This window comes from Phyllostomus hastatus, unplaced genomic scaffold, assembly GCF_019186645.2.
Source record: "Phyllostomus hastatus isolate PE091 unplaced genomic scaffold, TTU_PhHast_1.1 phas_contig_1, whole genome shotgun sequence".
Taxonomy (NCBI): domain Eukaryota; kingdom Metazoa; phylum Chordata; class Mammalia; order Chiroptera; family Phyllostomidae; genus Phyllostomus; species Phyllostomus hastatus.
The window spans coordinates 20429579-20455029 of NW_025333498.1; the positions used below are offsets into that span (position 1 = coordinate 20429579).

General features: G+C 35.1%; 1 protein-coding gene and 1 pseudogene across 6 annotated transcripts in view; one reads left to right on the plus strand and one right to left on the minus strand.

The window, feature by feature from the left end:
* Positions 1 to 25451, minus strand: part of UBR3 (ubiquitin protein ligase E3 component n-recognin 3) — a 212589-nt gene that overhangs the window by 85057 nt on the left and 102081 nt on the right. For 3 of the 6 annotated variants that reach the window (XM_045840481.1, XM_045840539.1, XM_045840451.1), the window contains exons 21-25: positions 22972 to 23076; positions 21775 to 21948; positions 21551 to 21583; positions 18705 to 19165; positions 10469 to 10557 (exon numbers count right to left, since the gene is read on the minus strand). In XM_045840481.1, the coding sequence (XP_045696437.1) occupies positions 10469 to 10557; positions 18705 to 19165; positions 21551 to 21583; positions 21775 to 21948; positions 22972 to 23076 (862 nt within the window). The remainder of the gene's footprint in view (positions 1 to 10468; positions 10558 to 18704; positions 19166 to 21550; positions 21584 to 21774; positions 21949 to 22971; positions 23077 to 25451) is intronic. The other 3 variants (XM_045840779.1, XM_045840699.1, XM_045840621.1) reach the window with 1 other exon arrangement.
* LOC123820129 lies at positions 17287 to 18237 on the plus strand (annotated as a pseudogene).

Below are 25451 nucleotides of genomic sequence, written 5' to 3' on the forward strand. Positions count from 1 at the left end.
AATTAGATGAAAAAAATGCAGGTTACCATAAAAGAGATGAAGGACAATGCACAGAGAACCAATAGTGATGGGAAGGAAACTGGGACTCAAAACAATAGAGTGGACCAGAAGGAAGAAAAAAACAACCAAACAGGAAAGAATGGACAAATAAGAATTTTAAAAAAATGGAGAGAAGCTTAGGAACCTCCAGGACATCTTTAAACATTCCAACATCCGAATTATAGGGGTACCAGAAGAGGAAGAGGAAAAGCAACAGATTGAACACGTATGTGAACAAATAATAAAGGAGAACTTCCCCATTCTGGCAAAGGAAATAGACTTCCAGGAAGTCCAGGAAGCTCAGAGAGCCCCAAAGAAGTTGGACCCAAGAAGAAACACACCAAGGCACATCATAATTACATTAGCCAAGGTAAAAAATGAAGGAGAGAATCCTAGAAGCAGCAAGAGATAAGGGGACAGTCACCTACAAAGGAGTTCCCATCAGACTGTCAGCTGATTTCTCAAAAGAGACCTTACAGGCAAGAAGGGGCTGGAAAGAACTATTCCAAGTCATGAAAGACAAGGACCTATATCCCAGATTACTCTATCCAGCAAAGCTTTCATTTAGAATGGAAGGGCAGATAAAGTGCTTCTCAGATAAGGTCAAGTTAAAGGAGTTCATCATCACCAAGCTCTTATTTTATGAAATGTTAAAGGGACTTATCTAAGAAAAGAAGATAAAGAAAAAACATGTATAGTAAAAGGACAACAAACTCACAATTATTAACAACCACACCTAAAACAAAACCAAAAGAAACTAAGCAAACAACTAGAACAGGAACAGAACCACAGAAATGGAGATCACATGGAGGGTTAGCAACAGGGGAGTGGGAGGAGGAGAAAGGGGGAAAAGGTACAGAGAATAAGTAGCATACATTGTAGGTTGAAAATAGATAAGGGGGGGGTAAGAATAGCATGGGAAATGTAGAAGCTAAAGAACTTTTAAGTATGACACATGGACATGACTAAAGGGGGGGATGTGGGTGGGAGAGGGTGTACAGGGTGGAGGTGAGTGAAGGGGAAAATGGGACAACTGTAATAGCATAATCAATAAAATATATTAAAAAATAATAGTTAAAATAAATGAAAAAAAAATAAGATGTCAAATTCCTAAACCAGAAAATTTTATGAGAAAGAACTCTTTGTACCGTTAACTGGCAACACATGGGGAAAAAAATCTGAGTTAATATCAGAGTTATATCCCTATAACTGGATCTTTTAAAATTATTAATAGGTATTTAAACTATATAAATACTATGAAAGAGTAGGTATACAGAATGGGGCAAAAGTAGGTTTACAGTGGTTCATATGGAAAATAATACAATAATAAATAATAATATAAGAATAAACTTTCACATACTCACAACTGTAAACTTACTTTTGCCCCATCCTGTATGTAGTGATATACCAATTTCAGAAACTTACATTGGCTGTTTACTTAAATATTGCTAGTCATAGCAGAATAAAAGGCAAGAAACAGCCTGAAAATAAAGTGAATATCCAATAATAGAGACATGGATGAGGAAATTACTTCCTTTTGGACTATTAGGAACTTTCCCCTACTTCCCTCAAATAAAGAAACACTGAATTACAGCAGTGGTTCTCAACTTTGGCCACACATTACAATCAGCTGGGAGCTTCCAAAAGATTCTTATGCCTCAGCCACATTCCCAGATATTCTACTTTAACTAGTCTACAGTGGAGCCCAGGCACAGATATTACTCTAAGGGGACTACAATGATTCTGAGTGCTGTCAAAGCTGATAACCACTGAATCAGAACTACTGGAGAAGACTTGGAGGTATTACTAAGGTAGAGAGCAAGGGAGGGTCACCCCATTTGGTAAAGCAAACAATGACCAGAAGGAAATAAGGAAGGAAGGAAGGAAGGAAGGAAGGAAGGAAGGAAGGAAGGAAGGAAGGGAGGGAGGGAGGGAGGGAGGGAGGGAGGGAGGGAGGGAGGGAGGGGAGAAAGGTAAGGAAAGGAGGGAGAACCTCATATAAACAAAAAATTGTAGTACATTTGTATATGATTATATGAATATAGAGAAAAGCACAAGAGTACACAAACAAAATTGAAACCATGAGTCACAGAAGAAAATAACACAAACCAAAAGCATTTATGTTAATCCCACATATGTGCATGCATGTGCATGTACATATGTGCATAATAAAATCTGGAGAAAAAGAAATCTGTACACACTATTTGCAGGGACATTAATGATAAGTAAAAGGAAAAAGCAAACTGCATGTTATGTACAGCATAATTTTATTTACAAAAAAATAAATATGAACAAAACCATTTATATAATTTTATATGCATTAGTTAGTATAAAGCAAAAAAGCCTATTTATAATAGTTTATCCCAGGGGTGAGAGTATAAGGAAGGTAGAAAGAGGTGATTAACTTTGCTTTTATAAAGTTTTATATAGTATGTTAAGCACATTATGTTTTTTCAAACAAATATGAAACAAATAACCAAAATATAACTTTTATTTATGGGCTGTATTTTTTAAAATGCACATCACAGTAATTGACTTAAAATGACAGACATAGACTATCCCTCAAAATTGAACAAATTCATACTCAGAGCAATCAATGTAAAAAGTATTCTTCCCATGAGATCTGCATTCTCATTTCAGTGAAAAGAAATACATGTAGTTTCTATTCAGCTGAGAGAATAAGAACTTCACAAGTTAACACAGAAATTCAAAACTACAATAATTTAAATTATTTCTTTTACAATATGGATGCAATAGCCATAGATACATGGGAGTACTTATGTATTATGTGCATTCCAAGGACACAGGTAGATTGGTGACACCTGAATAACAGCAAGGTCATCAACTTTGATTCCAGGAAAATTTAAAAACATAAAAAAGAGCCCTGGCTGGTGTAGCTCAGTGGATTGAGTGTGGGCTGTGAACCAAAGTGTCACAGGTTCGATTCCCAGTCAGGGTACCTGCCTGGGTTGTAGGCCATGACCCCCAGCAACTGCTCATTGATGTTTCTCTCTCTCTTTTTCCCTCCCTTCCCTCTCTAAAAATAAATAAATAAAATCTTAAAAAAAAACATTAAAAAAAGGCTAAATACCTAAAAGTTTCCTAAAGTAGCAAAAGAGTGTGTCAGGAAACAAGAAGCAGCTAAAGATGTAAAAATCATCTTTTTTCTATATTAGTAGGAATATTAATTAAAAGTAGACCATGATACCATTTCTTTCACTTACTAGATTAGCAAAAACACTAAGTTGGACAACATATTCTAATGACAAAGATGTAATTAATACTCTGACATACTGTTGATAGGAATACAAAACATTACCACCCCTATGAAAACATTTGGCAATATCCAGCAAAATTACATGTGCATTTACCTTGGACCTAGCAATCCCACTTCTAAAAATCTATCTTATAGCTATATTATCAAAATGCAAAGAAATACATGTACAAGGATATTCATTAGTACTATCTGCATAGCAAAAGAGTGAAAAGAAACTAACTGTCCAATAATAAAAAACCATTTGAATAAACTATGGAAAAATCTGCAAAATAGAATATTATACAGCTAAAAAAAGGAATAAAGAATATCTATACACCACATGGTAAACTTGCCAGGGTAAAATGTTAAGTAAAAAAGGCAAGGTAGAAAAGGTGTGCATAGTATATTATCATTTACCTAAGAAGAGGAAATTGAGATATAAACCTTTTTATATCTCTATATTTTTATATCTTTAAACATTTTACTTATTTATTTTTAGAGAGAGAGGAGAGAAAGAAAAAAAGAAGGAGAGAAACATCCACATATGAGAGATACATCGGCTGGTTGCCTCCCGCACGCCCCCAACTGGGAACCTGGCCTGCAACCCAGGAATGTGCCCTGACTGGGAATCAAACCAGCAACCTTTTGGTTTTCAGGAAGGCACTCAATCCACTGAGCCACACCAGCAAGTACTATATTTTAATAAATTTAAATATATATATATCCCCACTGCCCTTCTTACATAAATGGTAGCATATACATAGTATATTGTACACTGTTAAAAAAAAAAGATAAACCTCAAATAACAAAGCAGCTCTCTCCAAAACTAAAAATAATAATAATTAACAAAATCCTGATCCATGTCAGCTGTTGCTTGGACTATCCCACTTTTCAAGTGAAATCTTAAAGGATGGATACTCTGAACAGATGCTATTTCTATCTACCTACTATCTATTGCCCCTTCTGCTAACAGCTAGCCTCAATTTTTCTTTAGGAGAATCACCCCCTCACCATCCATTTTCAATTCATATGATTTGGGTGGAGCTGACCCAATAATCAGTGCAAACTCATAGTATAACATCAAGGATCTTTTAAACTATATTTTATTGATTATGCTAATACAGTTGTCCCATTTTTCCTCTCCCCTGTACCCTCTTCCACCTGGATCAATCAATCAATCAATCATCAGGTGTCTTAATTCTCACCGTGCAACTATTCTCATATCTGTTCCTTTCTATCCCCAGGCTACCAGCTTGGCCTGAAGGAGAGCTTAACTCTCCTCTGTATTCTTCAAATATGAATAAAGTGTAAAGAGCAGGCAAAGCTTGCTGATCAATAGCCAGACTCCACTATTTACTACTGTATAACCTCAGACCCATTACTTAATATAAATTTAGGCATCTGTATCTGAAATAATGCCATCTATTTCATGGGTGTGTCAAGAAAAACAAGTTGGTAGAATGTGCTTAGCATAGTGCTGGGTACACAGCTGAGATACAAAAATATCTATCATCATTATCCTCCCAAAACAATGTTTCAATCCCTCTCTTTGTCCCTCCCATATTTTAGATAATAAACCTATTTATTATCTCTCTAAATAATAAAATCTGTAAGAAAAGTAAATTATAGAATAAAAATAATGTTAATAGCCATAAACTTATTATGTGCCAAGCACTCTGTTCTATTTTAAATGTACTAGTACCATCAATCTTCCCAACAACCCTATGAGGTAGGTAGTACGGTAGGTCCTCATTTAATGTTAATAGAATATGTGACTTTAAGTGAAATGACACACAAGGATTTTACCATAGGCCAATTGATATAAACAAGAGTTAAGTTCCTATATAATCTCATTAATATTATAATAAAATGACCTTGAATGAAAGGATGTTCTTTGAGGACCTGCTGGATAATAATCCTTTTTAACTGTGTGGAAACCAATGCCAAGAGAAGTTAAGTAAATCACTTCAGGCAATGGAGTGGCTGAGCTATGAATCTGGGCAACAAGCCCCAGAGTCCGTTCATGCTCATAACCATTACCCCATGCTATCTCTAATGAAGTACGGCTTTTAAAAATTATAGTTGCTAGGAGTTTTAATAATAATACCATGGGGATATTTTTATGCTACAATGTTGAGTAAAGAGGAATGATACATAATTGTTACTACACAGTATCATCAGAAATATAGTATGTTTTTGATGGTAAGATTAGGGATAAATTTTGTCCCTTATTTTTCTGTATGGTATATTTCTACAATTAAAACAAAGTATGTCTAATATCAGAAAATAATTTCCAAAATAAATAAGTTCTTTTAACTCCCATTTGAAACTCAATTCTGTTGCATTTTAGCCATCTCTCTGTGATTAACTTATAATGGATCAAGGTTATAATTTAACATTTTGACTCCTACACCTTGATAGCTAGTCAAAATAAATAACAGAGATTAGTGATCAGGAGAAAAAATATGAAGGAAATACAGAGGTGAGTCTCTTTGTGTCGAAAACTTCATAACCTCAGAAAGGCAGTGAACAATGAACTGGTTAAGAGTGCTGTCACACAGCAGAAATCTCTTGCATTCAGAGAGAAAAGCTTTTGTCCTTAAATTTTCAACTAATAAAATTATTTAATTAGAGGATTTGAAAAGTACTGTGTGTTATAAATTTGAAATATTCTGCATGTTGTGTTACTAGACTAATAGGAGAACATCCCTCAAACACAAAGATAAAGGCAAAATAAGAAAGCAGCAACCACAGAATGTTTACATTCCTGCAACACTGATAGGAAATAAGGAGAGAAGATAAGGAATCTGACAAATGAAGCAGAAGATGGGACTGAGATTAAATTGTATCTGTACTACTGCCAGGTAGTACTTCAGCTATAAGTGTTAATATACATATGTTCATGTCCAGGTTCATGTGTTAATAATATTATAATACATAATGTTCCGTGCAAGTGAAGCAAATAGTCATTGGAGGTAAGAAACATGTGACTGCAATTTTCATCTTGGGCCATGGATGGAAATGGAGCCTCAGATGGGGTTTTGGGGTCAAACAGCTCTCCATGAAAAGGAACTGAGTTATAAAGAACAGGAATATATAAATCTGAATGGTCCAGGGTCCCACTGGCATGGCCATGAATAACCTGAATAAACCAAGTACTCATGAACCTTTATTACCTCACCTGTCGCCACTGCAGCATGCAAGAACCGGGGCTGGGGTCATTATCCTGACGGCTTCTGTGAATTGCCTTTGTTTGCTAGCAAGCATGTCTGCCTGATCCCTCAATTGTTCTTCCTGTGCCCTGGCTACTGCCAAAATAGGCCATACCTTTCAAAAAGTAGTAAGATTTAGAAGAGGGAGTCAATAACTTGCAGGCTAGGAACAATTCAAATTTATGATCTTGAATATAGCTGGTCCCTAAGCATTGTTTATCAATCTTTACACTTAGCCTTGGTGAGCATTATCTCCCACTTTCCTCAGCAACTATTCCAAAACTCTGGTTGCATTCTTTTCACTCAGCAGAACTCAAAATTTACTTAACCCTGAAAACTAAAGCAACCAAGTAAGTGATCACCTAAACTTCCCACTTCCCTTAACCCCAGTGAAACTTACCTCTATCTCCATCCACTCTCTCTTCCTTCCCTCCAGTCTGCTCGGGAAAGGAGGTGGCTATTCTCCTACTCCAGAGAACACTACCTGACCTCCTCTAGGTGCTTTGCTTAATCAATTCCTCAAAAAACTATTTCATTTTATCTCACTTGGGACTGGGAAACAACAGATAAAAACAATTTCTAAAATTATTATTAACATTCCTTAGTTCCTCAAGTTGAAAACAAATAAACCAAACTGCACGTGAAACTGATTACATTACCTCCCAAAAACAGGACGGCTCTCCAGTGACTTCAGAACACAGAACTTTGACTCTCTATACCCTTAGTGGGATGTAGTGAAGGACAAAATGATATGTAAATAAATTTTATTTTTTAAGTTACTTCAAATAATATCATTGTTTAACATAATATCAAGGTTAATAGTTTGAAATTATTTTCTTACATATAATATATTATGGTTGAGTAGGAGAATATTCTCAATCCTAGGACATGCATGCTGTAACTTTTAGGAATAAGGTAATATGATGTCTGTAACTTCTACAGAGAGAAAACAAGAAAGGGCAAGCATAAAGAAAAAATGCTCATAAAGGCTACACTGGTATATGGGAATTTATAATACTATTCTTTTAGCTTTTCTGTACCCTCTCCTGCTGCTGCTCTTGCTCCTCCCACCATCCCCGTGTTCCAGTGGTCACATACACCAACCCTGGTGCGTGTGGAAGTAGAGTGCACCAGGCATCAACACCAGGAGGCGTGGATCATCGAGGGTCATCCTGGAGGATGACTATACTAGTTATCAAGGAAATCATGGGAAAGTGTTTTCTCAGAGCTTCAAAGATATAAATCTTCAGACTAAAAGGCCCATTAAGTACTAAGGAGAATGAAATAAGATCTACCTGGATACAAATCATAAAATTTCAGATCTCTAAGAATCAGACAATTGTGAAAGTGTCACAGAAAAGAAAAAAATTGCTCACCTACAAAAAATAAAAATCAAACTACCACCAGACTTCTCATCAAATGAATGGTCAAAGACAAGTGAGTATTGCCTTAACAGTTATAAGAGAAAATATGTATCAACCCAGAATTCTAATTGTATTCAAATGAATGAATCAGCATGAGAGCAAACTAATGTCCCATCCAGAAATATAAAGAATCAGATTAGCCTCCACATAAGCATTATTAGGAATAAACTTGAAGCTGCACTCCAATAAAACAAGACAAAAAAGAGATGGTATAAGATGAAGGATGCCCTGGCTGGCATAGCTCTGCACACAGGCCTGTGAACCAAAGGGTTGCCGGTTAGATTCCCAGTCTAGGGTACATGCCTGGGTTGCAGGCCAGGTCTCTTAGGCAACCACAGTAGGCAATCACACATTGATGTTTCTCTCCCTCTCTTTCTTCTTCCCTTTCCCCTCTCTAAAAAATAAATAAATAAAACCTTAAAAAAAAGATGAAGGAAACACCAGATCAACCCCAGAAGAGGAAAATCCCAAGGCAATGGCTGTACAGCATGCCAATAAAACAAATGGACCAGACTAGAATAGAATAACATGCAAAGGACAGTAGTACTGGGTGAGTAGAATAGAGATATCATAAAAATAATTAGTTAAGAGAAAAGGGCAGTTGGAAACTTCAGGAAAAACAAAAGACAATGTAACAAAGCAATGGCCCAAACAGAAATGAGTAAAGGGTAGTATGGTTTTACCAGTTGGGAGAGACTATAAGAAAAGAGGCTATATACTAAACACAGTCTCCTTAAAGTGGTCCATCCACACTGGACTCAAAAGAAGCAAATGCATCCTAGCACACTACTTAGCCCTGTACTGAACAACATTCGAAAAGTCATATTAATTGTTTTCAACTTTCAGAGTCAACCTTTAGATGAAAGACTTTATTGCAACTGCAAAACAAAATGTTAGCAACCTTGACAATTTAAAAGTAAACAAGTAACTGATAAAATGTGAAAGACAGATGAAGAAAGAAAAAATATAGAAGGGGTGCTTTATTAGTATATTTTATATAAATAAGGGGATATGAAGAAACTCATTATAGATATAATTATATTTAGTATGTAAAAAAATGTAATTATCAATATTTGGAAAGGAGAAGTAAAAGAAGAGATGGAGAAAGGGAAAGTAGTGTAATGAACTAAATTCTCTTCTTTCATATAAGACAATCAACTAAGTTAATCCAAAAAAGAGAACTTAAGTATTCTTAACAACAAAGTTATGTCTTGAACATATACTCTCCACTGTTGATGTTTAGAAGACACTATGCTAGCTAAGTCTGGACTGACCCTCTCTCCACACCTCTTCTGGACATTGGTCGTGAGTGCTTATGTGCAAAAAGGTGCATGAGAATGTATCTGCATGTTTGAGTGAACATAATATGTGTATATATTTCAACTAAATGCCTAACTTTATTTTATTTCAGAATTTTTGTCTAAAAATATCACTGGCATGCAAGTAGTACCATATTTTGCCATATATAATGCATACCCACATTTTTGGCCCAAACATTCAGGAAGAAAATCTTTCATTTTAATTTTTTATTCAATTATTTATTTATATTTAGATACTTGTTTTTGTATTATAAAGGAGTTTTTTAGCATTTATTTTTAAATATATTATGGTACAAGAAATTTTATGTAACAAATAATTACAAAACACAAGTACAGATAAAAGGTATTTCAGATACTACCCACATATTATGTGCATCCTTATTTTTCCCTCAAAATTTTGAGCAGAGGCCCTGGCTGGGGAAGCTCAATGGACTGAGTGTGGGCTGCGAACCAAAGAGTTGTTGGTTTGATTCCCAGTCAGGGTACATGCCTGGGTGATGGGCCAGGTCCCCAGTGGGGAGCACATGAGAAGCAACCACACATTGATACTTCTCCCCTTCTCTTTCTCCTTCCCCTCTCTCTAAAAATAAATACATAAGATCGTTTCAAAAAAAATTGGGCAAAAAAGTGTGCATTATACACAGTAAAATACAGTAGTCAGAAAGGAAGACTAAGATTAATTGATATTTAATCTATTTCTCCAATGTTTGTAAAAGATTACTCAAATCAACCTACCATCATACAGGAAAATGGTACTGCTTCTCATTGTACAAATGCAAATGCTAATCCAAATGAAGTGAGAAGTGCATTTGATTTTAAGGAATACTGAAGGGTGGCAGGAGGAGAAGGCAGTACACCTGTTTGAAAACTGTTTTAAGGATCTTAGGATAATTTCACTCACGCACACACACACACACACACACACACACAACAGAATAAGTAAATGCACATTGGTGAACCTCACAAATCCACAGGAGAATTTAACAGATGAGAACAGTGAGCAGACACTTACTGCTGCCATCAGGAAGCACTTTCTAACTGCAGCTACTCAACAACAGAAATGGATGACCTATAAAGAGCTGATCTTCCAGGACTTCATTATATAAATAAAGACCAGAAATCATTTGTCTGTAATATTTAAAACTGGTGGAAGATTAGACTAAATAATTCCTATGATAATAACTATAATTATGAGAGTTCTAATAAATTTTGACTTACCAACATCCATTGCTGTTTCCATGAAGCTTTTCTGTCGTGAAGCAAACTCTGCAAGCAATTTTTGCTGCCTCTCTCTAGCCTTTTGTCGCCTAGGTTAAACAGAAATAAAGTGATAAGTGTCAACCATGCTAAAGACTTACCTGTTATCTCTCAGGAGTACATAACATGTGAAAAGGCCTTGGTACACAGTTAAGAACAACATGAACTATATATTAAATTTCATGAAGGTTGCACTGCTTTTTTTAAATCCTCTTCTGAGGATATGTTTACTGATTTGAAAGACAGGAAGGGAGAGGGAGAGAAAGATGGGGAGAGATGGGTGGGGGAGGGAGAGAGACAAAGAGACAGAGAGAGGGAGGAAAAGAAACATCGATGTGAGAAACATTGATTGGTTGCCTCCCACACGTGCCCCAACCAGGGATATAACCCACAATCTAGGTATGTGCCCTGACCGGGGACAGGACCCATAAACTTCTGGTGTATGGGACAACACTCCAACCAACTGACCCACCTGGCCAGGGCAGTATTCCACTGTATTAAAATGGTTCAATCCCCAGCTGGGTGCAGTTAGCGTATGTATGGGAGGCAACCAATTGATGTTTATCACATTGACATTTCTCTCTCACATCTCTCTCTCTCTCTCTCTCTCTCTCTCAAATCAATGGAAACAAGTCCTTGAGTGAAGATTTTTATAAACGTACTTTGAAAATCACTGGCTTAAAGATAAAAATAAAATTCAAAATTTATTTTAAAATGTGAAATAATAATTAAAGTAGAAAATTTGGATTACCAACATACAACTTCCTAAGCATATGTCGATTGGTAGCACGAGCTAGAAAAGTCTTTTTAGCAAGGAACTGAAATTTTAACCCCAGGAACAAATAAGAGCAAACTGATTGCTAGAAGAAGCTATGATGTTTAGATATGAGCAGAATCTAAAAGATAAGAATAGTCAGATTTACTCTCAACTTCACAACAGACCTCTCCTTATAGAGAATGAACAGAAGCCAGGAAGCTTCCCAGTTTCTACAAGGAAATGCTCCAAGTTCAGTTTATTTTGTTTTAAGTAAAAGAATATGAAATAGTCTCAAATATAATATAAAGAATTAAACTATATTCCAAATCTTAGCATGAATATTCCTTTGGATTTAATTGCCGGTGGGAGGGGAGCTGCAGGGCAGAGGGGAATAAAGGGGAGATAAATATGGGATAACTGTAATAGCATATTTGATAAAATATATTTAAAAATAATAATTTACTATATTCTATTTATAACTAATCCCTTATCTACTTCCAAAGAATATTTTAACTTGAGGCTGGCAAAAAAAAAAGTGCAACAGAACTATACATAAGAATAAGAAAATAAAAGTAAACTAATAAAATAAGGAGATAGGCTTCCCTAGATTTGGGAAGACTAACAATATTAATGAGCATAAAAGTTTATCCGAAGCAAGGAAAGGTTCAAAGAGTAATTTAAAACAAGAGGAAAGGGAGGGGGAGAAGAAAAAGAAAAAGGATTAAAAGATGAGTTAAATATTAACTCATTGCAAGAGACAAACTTTTTAGCTAAACAAAACTCAAAATGGGACTTATCATAGCCCATGACACAAAGGACACTAAAAACATAATGAATAGAGTATACTATTGCAGTTTCTTTTCATGACTATTTATTATATCTATATTACAAAAGTCAAAGCATTTCATTAAACTGAGATTCTATGAAGTCACTTCTATGGGAAACCTAAAAGAATTCTTCTATTAATCTGAAATGATTCAAGTATATAGAATGGAGAATTTAGAAGAAAGGAATGCTAATAGTAATTTTTAGAGTATTCATACATCTGCTCTCATCTAATTAATGGAGATAATCACAAATACCTATAAACCCAAGTGCTGTGGTCCAACTTACTATAAGAAGTTACATATTTATGCCAATAATATTCAAAAGATTTTTAACACTCCTTTTTCTAACATTTACTTTAACTTAGGATACATTTAAGAAAATTCACTTGATTATTTTGTAACTATAACTCATATGTTTTACATTGTTTTCAACTAAAATATTACCCAGGCCAATCCTTCATTCACCTTACTAACCAAACTTACTATTTCAAAGAAGTTAAATCCGCTCCTGCCCTTCCTTCCCTCCTGAACACGGAGAGCGGCAACAGTGGCCTGGCACAGGGTATCGAAGCCCAACGGCCTGGCAACAGGAGGGCATTCTTGTGTGGTAAGATTACAAGAAATTGGTTATGTAAAGGGAAATTCATCAAAACAGTAATATATATTGAGGATTACAGGTGCCAAGTATCTCACCGTGGGAAAGTAACAAATATAGAGAGAATACAAAAATGACTCTCACGGTAGTGAATTAAAATTGGAATTATTAGGGTAAACTCAAGGTTTTTAATACCTCCCTCCACACTCCCTCCATCTACACCCTCCCCCCCCATCTCACACACACACAACACATGCAACTTTCCCTAGTTCTGTCCACTAAGAGAATCTGAGGATAGCTATACCTCATCAGAATCAAGGCATGGATTGTGTTTTCTAATACCATTCTCTATTAACATAACCAGGAATCCTTGGAGAAATGGGTGATTCTTGTGCCTGAAAATAAAAAAATGCTCAAAGAATGATGTGGATAAATCCAAACCAGATTGAAGGGACTCCTACTGCTCAAATCTACAACAATTTGAGCATCAAAATGAGTAACGAGCTGTACCGCATAAAACAAAATAGGAATCCATAAATCCAGACTGATATAAATAAATGAATGAATAAATTCAAAGTTGATGAGGAACACATTATTGTAGCATCTCAAAATATCTCACCACAAATTATGTATTAATGACAAAGTGGGAAAAATTGGTAACTTGACAGTGAAGAAGTCTGGCAGACATCCCCTTAACCAAGTAATCAAAGTTAATCGCCAGTGAAACAAACTAAAATCACGTGACACCCAACAAGCTACAATGAACAGACAACAGCACTTCCTTGATATTCCTGCTAGGAATGCATAACCTTAATCAAAACATAAGGGGGCAGTAGATAAGCCCAAATTGAGGGACATTCTACAGTATTACCTCCCTGTAATCTTTAAAAGTGCCAAGGTCAAGAAAATAAAAATTGAGGAAATTATTCCATATTGAAGGAGATCAGAGACATAACAACCAAATGCAATGAGTAATTCTGTAGTGGATCTTTTTAAATGCTATAATAAACATTATTGGAACAACTGTCAAAACTTGGGATTTAAGGATTTTATCATACTCAAATAAAATGTTAATTTTCTTATTTGGAAAGTTGTATTGTGATTATATAAGAAAGTGTCCTTATTTCTAGGAAATATGCTATAACGTATTTCAGTGTAAAGCAATTTACTCTGAAATGGTCCAAAAAGTTATTTGTACTATCCTTGAAATATTTCTATAAGTTCAAATTTTCTTTAAAATGAAAAGGTTTTAAAAATTAAATCATCCTCAGAAGAGAAAAATTTGTCCCCACAGAAGAAATGGAAATAAACAGCAATATGCTGCGGATGCTCAAAGCATTCTCTGAGACCTTCAAAAATGCAATGAGTGACAACAGACTTGACAGGATACATGTCTGGTCTCCTATACCTCTACTTTGTAAATTTGTAAGTTTTAGCAGGTTTCTTTAATTAAAACACTCAGTTATGCCACTTTACAGCTCACCTTTAAACATGTACATTTACATTAAGAATATATCCATAAGAGAATATTTCAAAAAACAAACCCATATATCAAACATAAGAAAACCTCAAATGTAACTGCTTGATGCTAGTATTAAAATGCATTTCCACACGAGCCTGGAAGATGGTAAGATCAGCAATAGTGGCTGTCACCTCATGAGACTAAGCAGAGAGAGAACCCAGTCACACTATGTCTAGACTTGGACATACATAAACAGTGAATAAATAAATGGGTGTTGCTTTAAGCTTCTAAAAAAATGCATGTCTATATTAGCTTTCTATAGTTTCCAGAAAAGAAGTGTCATTGTTATTTTTCTATTGTGAATTTGTTCTTAATTCAGGTTATTCCTTTCTAAAATTGGGCATAGATATGAATAAAGCCATAAATAAGCTCTGGCAGATTCAGTACAACTCAAGAATTTTCCATTATCCCAGAGGTTGCATAATGTTACAACCATCTAAGGTTTCCTATTTGTATCTTGTTTTCTATGGAGTTTATCTATTAGAAAAGTGATGCCAAGTTTGTCTATAGGTTAGGGAATGGGTCATCATTAAGTGTTTATGAACTATTCTGCCTTTATTATGAAACTTAATCCCAAATTCAAAATAAATTAAGAAAAGACAATGTGGGAAACAGAGTGAGATTCAAATAGATTCATCTTAATCCTTAGCAGTCTGCTGCAGACTTAGTTTCAAGACGTTGTCAATACCATCACCACTCAAAGGAAAGAAAGCCTATTACAAAGAAAGCCTTAAAATTTTTAGAATATTATTTATTACAACAGCATTAGAGCTTTTGTAAAAATAGCATCTGAGCTATGTCCTCCAGTATCATATCTATTATGAGTAATAATTACAAAATGCCTTTACCCAAATAAAATAAATTTAGACTCACTGAATGTTTATGTTCCTTTAAAAAAAATTATTCTGTAACCAAATGATCACAAATTTTAAAAAGGTTAGCAAAAATGAAAAATTTAATTATTTTAACCTTTTAATTTTATCAGATCTATTAAATTCTGGAAAGTTACTAAATCAAAATTAATGAACTGTCAACTAAATTATGTTATTTATAATAATTCCTTTTATAAAGTACTATAAGAAATAAGAACTCTCCTAAATTCTTAATATACTAAAGCCTTTTATATATACTTGTAACACAAATTACCTATCTGTAACAAAATCATATCAGCAATAAAATGCAACTATATATGTAACTAAAACTGCTCCTGATATAGACCCCAAAGATGGCCTCCTGACTATAAGATTAAACAGGACAGCCAATCTGATCTGAACTTTTGCAGCATTTAACAATCTTGATAAGTTTCTTCCTTTCTGAACTTCCTCATGCCTACTCTAATGCCACTCTCTGAAATTTTCCTCCTACTCCACTCCTTTCGGTCACTTTCGTAGGTAATGCCTTCTTCAGTCACTCCCTTTAATGATTTTTCCTTGAGTCCTGTATCAAGTGTTCTCATCTCCTTACTATACACACTCTTCTATACACAGGGCTTTAATTATTACCTATGTGCCAAATGTGTAGCTATAACTCAGAATTCTCCCCTAAGTCTCAAATGTATTTAACTGGACATCTTCACCTGGATATCCCGCTTAAACTCAGTAATGTACAAAGCCGAGCATATCAGTTTTACTGCTAAGCCTGAACCAAGCTTCCCTTATCTTGGTAAAAAGAACATCATCCAAGAAAGATTGTTTTAAATTTATAAATACCATGATTTAACAACAAATTGAAAGTAATGTAAAGTTCCAAAAGCAAGAGCCCTAAGTATGTTCTAGAGCAAAGGACATAAAGGAAAGGATAAACAAATGGGACTTCATCAAACTAAAAAGCTTCTGCATGGCTAAAGAAAACATCAGCAAAATGAAAAGGGTACAAACCATATGGGAAAATATATTTGCAAATGATACCTTGAACAAGGTTTTGTTCTCCAAAATGTATAAAGAACTCACACGACTCTACTCCAGGAAGACAAACAACCCAATTTAAAAATGGACAAAGGACCTGAACAGACACTTCTACAAGGAGTACATACAGAGGGCCCAGAGGCATATGAAAGGATACTCAGCATCGCTAGCCGTCAGAGAGATGCAAATTAAAACCACAATAAGATACCACTTCATACCAGTCAGAATGGCCATCATAACCAAATCAACAGGCAGCAAGTGCTGGTGAGGATATGAAGAAAAGGGAACCCTAGTGCACAGTTGGTGGGAATGTAGACTGTACAGCCACTACACAAAACAGTATGGAATTTCCTCAAAAAACTGAAAATGGAATTGTCTTTTCAACCAGCAATTCCACTTCTGGGATCATGCCCTAAGAATCCTGAAACACCAATTCAAAAAAACCTATGCACCCCAATGTTCAGAGCAGCACAATTTACAATGGCCAAGTGCTGGAAGCAACCTAATTGTCCATCAGTAAATGAGTGAATTAAAAAACTATGGTATATTTACACAATGGAATTCTATGCAGCAGGAAGAAAGAAGAAGCTCCTACCCTTTATGACAGCATGGATGGAACTGGAGAGCATTATGCTAAGTGAAATAAGCCAGGGGGTGAAAGACAAATACCATATGATCTCACCTATAAGTGGAACCTAATCAACAAAACAAACAAGCAAGCAAAATATAACCCAAGATTGAAATAAAAAACAAACTGACAGTAACCAGAGGGGCAGAGGAAGGGGGGAAACAGGAGAAGGGCTGTCAAAGACCATGTATGAAGGACACATGAACAAAGCCAAAGGGGGCAGGTTAGAGGGTGGGAGGCAGGGACGGGTGGAGTGGTGGGGGTGGGTGTCGTGGGAGAAAAATAGAGATAACTGTATCTGAACAACAATAAAAAATTATAAGAAAAAATAAAAAATAAAATTAGTGATCATACATTGGAAAGATTGGGAAGAACCAAAAGGAACTAAAACAATTATTTTTTATTTTGAGATATATTTAAAATATTTTTTTAAGTTTTCTTTTCTCACTTAAAGTTGAATTGGAAGACTGGTGCTTTTGGGAAAACGCTCTGGTTCCTGCAAGTTTTTTGCAATCTGACCAAGATCTCAAGCCAAAGACGGTGGTGATGAGTAGCCTGAGAGTCATTCTTCAAACCTCTCCATGCAAATCACTGTGGAGAAAATTCCAGATTCCAAGGTCCATGGCAGTGAGACCTTGCAGGCTCTACACCTGCACTTACAAAACCTGAAACTGAGCCTTGCACCCACTCTGGGAGAGCATGGACCTGGTACCTGGTCCCGGGAGTCCAGTGCCAGTAGCCCATCAACATCTGGTGGAGGGATAGTGTCTACGATCCTGACAACACTGCTCACCATCTCTTATGACCCAACCTCCTGCCTACACATCTGGAATAACGGATATTCTTTTCTTGTGGAATTTGAAGATTCTAAGGATAAATCAGTGATCATGGGAGGACCCTTGGAACACAACTACCAATTGAAGAATTCCACTTTCACTAGGGGGCCATCAATGCCTAGGGCTCTGACCATACCATGGATAGCAAATGTTACCTGGCAGGGCTGCACCTGGTGCATTGGAATGCAATCAAATTTGAAAACTCTGAGGATGCAGCACTGGAAGAAAATGGTTTGGCTGTGATAGCAGTATTTTTAAGTTAGCAAAACATCATTAAAGACCTACAGAAATTGGTGGATACATTGCCATCAATTAGGCATAAGGATGCCCTAGTGGAATTTGGGTCATTTGACCCTGCCTACCTGATGCCCCCCTGCCCAGTTTACTGGACCTACTCGGGATCCCTGACGACCCCGCCATTCTCCAAGTCCCTCACCTGGATCATTAAGAAGCAGCCTGTAGAGGTTGATCACCATCAGCTTGAGCAATTTCGGACCCTCCTTTTCACTTCCAAGGAGAGAAAGAGAAAAGAATGGTGGACAGCTTCCATCCCCTTTAGCCTCTCATGAATAGCACTGTCCGCTGCTCACCCTTCCATCATGATTATGTGCTCAATACACAAGTGAGACCCAAGCTGATGACCAGCCAAGAGAGCCCCTAAATGCCCATTTCTATGTGGTGTTTTGCATTAATACATACTAGCTTTTAAAAAATTGTTAACTAAGACCGTTCTAAACACCTGTATTTAATACTAATTCTATATGTGCATTTCTTGGTAAAAAATAAATAAATAAAGTTGAATTGATAAAAGTTTTTTAAAACAGAGGGTGAATTATTAGATCCCTATAGTATGAACAGAAGTGGCAACTTTTGCACAGGGACCTACAAGTTTAAGGCAGTAATTTAATGTTGGGTTCAGAAACTTGGGTTTTCTTACCTCCAACTAAAGCATACTACATACACAAGCACCAACTGCATTTGGTTCCACATTGATAGTACCATACAAACCAATCAGCTGTGATTATAGCTGCTAAACATCCAAGTGATTAGTCTTGGATGGCCAATAAGGAAGTTATATCAAATCGAACTGTACCACTCATGCTTAGAACATTAAATATAAAAAATTACCTTTCTTCTTTGTCCAGTGTTTTTTTCTCTGCTGCAGTGATTTTTTTGGGTGGTACAGGAGGGGTCACTTTTCTACAAATCTCTTCAATGATGCGTTTGTTCATTCTGCTTTGCAATGCGGCTTTTAGTAAAATTCTTTCTACTGCAGTTATACCATCTCCATGATTGTACTTAGGAATTTCTGGTTGAATTAAAATTTCTATGTCATCAAGCCAAGGAGGATAGTAGGAGTTTTGTTTTCCTGAGAGTTTGTGGTGAAGCTTAATGAGCAAAGACAATATGCTTTCTTTAATTTCCAAAATGGCTGTAGTTAACTGTGGAGCTGAACCAGGAGCAGACCATTTACTTGAAGTTTTGGGGCGAACCACCTGATTTGCTTCACTGCTACTGCGATTGATGATCTCCTGGAACTTCTTCCTACGCTCTGCTACTAAGCTGAAAACTTGTGCTGTACCAGAATTCTACATTTAAAAAAAGGGAAAGAAAGAAATCAAGAGAAGTTATTCCATGTCAAGTTTAAAAACATATTAGTACTTCTTGTTCCACAGGTAATGTTCAATAGATTTTCTCTTAAAGGATATTTGACCTTTCACCTCTCTTGCTCAAATATACTTAATCCCACTCAATCTGAAAACAACAATAAAGAGAAATAAGATTATTAAAAATAACACCTCTTTTGCAACCTCCTGGGCCTATCTACCAGAGATAGCACTGGTAGCAAACACAAGGCCCGCAGACTGAATCTGGCCCTCCACCTTGTTTTATACAGCCCGGCACCTTGTTTCTACCCAGCGGCAGGGCTGAGCTCTCACTTAACTGTTAAGGAGTAGTTACATGTACACAGTCCTAAAATTACATTCGGCCCTTTGAAGGCAACTGTGAGGCTGATGTGGCCCCAGTGAAAATGAGTTTGGCACCCCTGATCTCTAGTCATATTAAAGAGGAATCATAAACTAAGTTCCTTATCTGTTTAAAGGAAGAAAAGATGTTCTACCAACATTCATCATGAATACTATACTCTATTAACTTTTAGAAGATTGCTATATTTTCCAGTTAAGGGGCAGGTCAAAGAACATGAATAGAGGGCTCAGGGCATGGACAATGGGGTGGGGATTGACTGTGGGAGCAGGGTGGTGAGGCAGAGAAAGCAATGGGGAAAAAGTTGGGACAACTGTAATTCAATAATAAAAAATAATTTAAAAAAGAAGGCCTGGCTGGTGGCTCAGTGGCTCAGTGGATTGAATGTCAGCCTGAGAATGAAAGGGTCGCTGGTTTGATTCCCAGTTAGGACACATGCCTGGGTTGAGGGCCATGTCCCCAGTAGGGGGGGCTAAAGAGGCAACTACACATTGATGTTTCTCTCCCTCTTTCTCCATCCCTCCTCCCCTCTCTAAAAATAAATGAAATCTTAGCCCTGGCTGGCGTAGCTCAGTGGATTGAGCGCGGGCTGTGAACCAAAGTGTCGCAGGTTCGATTCCCAGTCAGGGTACATGCCTGGGTTGCAGGCCATGACCCCCAGCAACCGAACATTGATGTTTCTCTCTCTCTCTATTTCTCCCTCCCTCTCTTTCTCCCTCCCGTCCCTCTCTAAAAATAAATAGATGGAATCTTTGAAAATAAATAAATAAATAAATGAAATCTTAAAAAAAATAAAAAACAAAGAGTACTGAAATATAAAAAAAATTATAAATTAATTTTTTCTAAGTTAATCTGAAGTGTTAATTTCATTTTTAAGAAACTCAAAGGTTTGAAAATTCTAACATGCATAAAGTTACTAACATGAAATATAAAGATGAAAAATCAAATTGATCTGTTTCATATTTGAATGTAACTATAATTTGTTATTTGAACAGATTTTTTAACACTATTTTTCTTGATTCATTTTCTAAATAGCCTTTTTGCTAAAGCAGTCAGACTGCATTAGGTCTCTTAGAAATCGTCTTTTAATTAAGATACAAGTCAGTTCAATGGATTTCATTAATTTTTAAAGCAAGAATAGAAAGAATGTGCCAATATTACTTGAGCTTTTATGAGGTAAATTATAATATACACTATTTTTCAAACAACCAAGCTGTTTTTCTAAGGACTCTCTACCAGCATAATAGGCAAAAGCTCTTTCTTATAAAGATTCCAGTATTTTCATCAAAATTCTTTATGATGTTCACAGGAAGAACATATTGTCAAAGGCAAAGAAAGCTCCTACAAATGGACTCTACAATGAGAAATGTCTGATTAAATGTTCTCTACTCTCAAAAAATATAGATTGTAGGAATCAGAGGTGTTTAAGTTTAGTTCTTTGGCATGTCACTTCAAGATATTTCATTTCTGCTTTTTAAAAATTAATTAAGCTACATGCAATAAGAAAGCTGATTTTCAAAATAAGTCCAAATATACAATATATGGAGTTTAAGGTTTTGGGGTTTATTTTATCAAAGTTAATTAATTGCCATCGAAGCAAAAAAAAAAATGATAAATGGCCATGCTGCCAGCAAATAAAGCTTAAATTTATTTTGACTTAGGAAACATTTATTTTTAAGATGTTAGTAACAATGCTAAATATAAACAGACCCAAATGTACTGCTTATAATTGGTCTAAAATACTTCTAACACTATTAAGAGAAACTCACTATTAAATAAATATACAGTATTATTTTCTAAGCTCAATAACATAAATTATCTTTTCAATTATGCCTAAATCACTATATAAAACACACACACATCAAAGAAACATTTTAATTTAAGCATATTAATTAAACATACATATAGACATACAAATGCTTCAATGTTTTTCCACATCTCCAGTTAAAGCCATATTGCTAGTTAATGCAAAGATCATATACATCTACCTCTCTTTGAAGAACTTTAGGCCGTCGTGAACTCTGGCAGATTAAAGGAAAAAGACAGGTGAAGCAGAAGTTGCTTAGATATATCAGAGGAAATAAAAGACAATTCATAGTTATCTATAATCACATTTATTTTTGTTTCAGATATCACAGGATGATCTAAACAATATATCTATCCCAACATAACATAAAGCCTTTCCTTTTTTCTTTCTCTCTTTTACACTTACTTGTAAAGACCCCAAGCTATCAGAGCTGGTACTTGCAGGTGATTCTCTCTTCACTTCAGGAGCAGTCTCTGGGACTCTCACTCTAACATAGTTTATAAAGTGTCGCATGTTGGATACTAAATTGCTGCCAGGAAACCAACTGTCATGACAACGTTCTGGTCCACACAATGATGCCTAAAACACAGACATAATGAATATCAAGTTTTGTCAAGTTAGGTCAAAACTATAATTGAAATATAACAAGCCCAAATAATCATCCACTGTCTGTCATTTTCCTAAATCCCTCTAGCCTCATCCACAAATTATAAAGTGCTTATAAAACCAAATTCAAATACAACATACAAGAACAAATTTCTCAATAGTAATAGGTAAGTTCAATAAAAGTCAGCTAAATTTCTCCTGAAAAAGTATACTTTTCAATCTGAAAATGATAACAGTACAGAATATTTTTCCTCGCCCATTAGTAACAACTCATCATACAGCCAAATAATGGTAATTTGGACTAACTGTGGAAGAAAGTGAAAAATTAGCTAAAAGTCTGACCTAGTCTTAGAGGAATAGTAATGATCCTTTAATATTTATGGAAGAATATATGTTGACTCAACTTAGACTACAGAGTACTGCCTAGTCTTTTTACTTGTTTGTTTTTTGCTGTTGTGTTGTATTTTGTCTTTTTTGAAGGGAGGAAATGAGGATATCTTACATAGGAAGATGAATTTGTAGAAACAATTGCTTTTATGTAATAATACTTCTAAAGTCCCCAAAGACCTTAACTTGTATACTTAAGTACTACCTTGTTCCCATAAAACAATATTCACTCCATTAATTTAAAATCTTAAAAAAAAATTTGCTTCTCAAAAATGATCCCTAATCAAATTATTAGACTTTCTAGACTGAAGTGATTATTACCAGTAATCAATGTTATTAGCATAACACAAAAAATTCATTAACTACTTTTCTCAAATCTATATATCATGAATTTACAAATTTCAAATTCAATAATTCCACAAGTAGAGTTTAGTATGTCAGTGAAACCTCTAAAAACCCATGAATTTAAATATCAAAAAGAGCCTTTACCAGTAGTTCTCAAGAAGATCATATAAGTATGATGGTTTCATAAATACATTTCAAGATAATATATTACCTTTACTAAGGCATGTTATAATGTCAATATTTAAAATATAAGGAACTATTTACCTCTTCATCTGATTCCTCGTCAGCTGAATTTTCGAGTCCTAATTCAATCAGGTATAAAACCATGCAGAGTACATGTTCTGACAGATTTTGATGATCCATCAAAATCTTTAAAAGGGGAAAAAATGCCTCATAATTACTTTTTTCCACAAAATATTTTTCCTTAAGTATCCCAAAACATTTTACTGTTATAGATGAAAATAACAAACATATATATAAATACATAAGATGATCAAACATGTAAGTAAAGCTACATTTTGGTGAAAAGACAAACTAAAACCAAAAACACAGGTTCCCCTGCAAGATTATGTATATTTTAAACAATATCTAGAAATAAGAGTCCACTGATATCCTAAAGGTTAACACATTAAACAGTCCACTAAAGCCATTATCATAAATATACTAATATCTAAAAATAATTCAACAAGAAGTTTTTACATCCTAATTTGTTGATACTCTTCTACTGATGACAAGGATATAAGATAAATATGTTTGTTAAATAGGATAGATAATTCATGCAAATGTGCTTAGCATAACACCTGACATATATCTGGGATCACAGTAAATGTCTGTGAACATTAATGTTCTTAAAATCTATCTCTAAAATTAAAATTCTGAGCCTGAGTATTTTGTGTTTATATGGGTGAGACAGAAAAAAGAAATGCAAATGGTAGGAAGAGGCTTTTCTCAGGAAGCATCAGTAAATCTGATCTTATACATGGATTACACAACACAAGGCTTACACATCTTATGCAGGATTGCGGGGCTAACCTATACCAATCACTCATTTGATACGATGCAACAAACTACTAACCAGAATGGACTGGTAGCTATTATGTTGTCCTCACTGTAAAAAAGCCATCTAGCCAAATGATGGAAGGGGTAAGAGGAAAACGTTCTGCAGGGAGTGGCACTGTCAGCTGTAGGTGAGATTACAGAGGGAAAAAAAGCAAGCAGTATAGGCTGAACCTAATAGAAACTGCCCAACTCGCTGAGGGGTCTTGAAAGGACTTGGTCACTTAGGAAATAATCTATTATGATTAAAAGAATAAAGACTTTAAGTGTCCCAGGTTCGATTCCCAGCCAGGGTACATTCCTGGGTTGCAGGCCATAACCCCCAGCAACCGCACATTGATGTCTGTCTGTCTGTCTGTCTGTCTCTTTCTCTCCCTCCCTCCCTTCCCTCTCTAAAAATAAATAAATAAAATATTAAAAAAAAAAGAATAAAGACTTTAAATACACTTACTTTCTAATGATAATTTTGACTACTGAGAAGGCTTTTTCATTCATTTTTTTGTGGCAGAGTGGTAAGGAGCATAGACTTTCAAAACCTTTTGAAAACATGATGTTTTTTATATAAATTCTGTTTATATCTAACAATTTGACATTGAGCAACAGATCCTGGCCTTAACTCTCTCATCTTTAAAACTGGAATATTAGTCCAGAATCATTGTAAAAATTACATGACTTAATATGTATAATTTGCTTAATACAGTATCTAGCAACCGGTGTTCACCCTATAGTAGGTGGTGGAGGTGGTGGGAGGAGCAAGAGCAGCAGTAGAAGGGGGTGAAGGCTGGAAGGCAACCAATGTCATCACTGTTTCCAATCCACTACTTTCTAGAGGGGAAAAACCAAGGCTCAGCCACACACTCCGCTAGTGTAAGCAATACTAGAACACAGACTTCAGGCTCCAGTGATGACCTATCATTACTACACTGCCTCCTCTTGAAAAATAAGACATTATAAACTAAATTCAAATAAATTTTGGTCTGAAATCCTGTGACTTTCCATTTTACACCTCCAAACAAGTAACTTAACAGCTAAGAAAAAAATCATTAGATACTGCAAAAAAATTTTTAATGATTTTTTGGGGAAATTTTATTAACATGTTCTATATTAATGTTCTTCATTGAATTTATTGGGGCAACACTGGTTAATAAAACTATATAGTTTTCTATATTAATAATTTTTAAACATGGCAGGAGAGAAAATGGTTTACTGACATTGATTTTTAGAAAGCTGACCTGCCAATGCAATGTCAATTAGAGAAGTTATTATTATTATTATTAGAAAAGCTATTACAAAGTTCAGACTTTTAAAAATTTGTTCAAAATAATCTTGTAACAACTAAAACACTACCACTCTATTTTTAATAAAATATTGTTTTCACATTAAGCAAATAAAAAGATTGAAAAGTATAACCTGAAAAAATACAAATTATTTGAAGGCTTTTAAATTTTTAAATCATTAATTATTGACCTACTACTTATTATGACAACACTCAACTTCACCATCGGAACTAGTTATTTAATCTCTAAAACTCAATTATCATATCTGAAAAATGAAAATAATAAAACTTTCATAAATTTTTGTGAGAATTAAAGTAATATATATAAGTATATATCAAGCATTTGAAACAAAATCTGGCACCAAGTAAACATTGAAAAATATCAGTTATTTGTAAAATAAATACAAATATA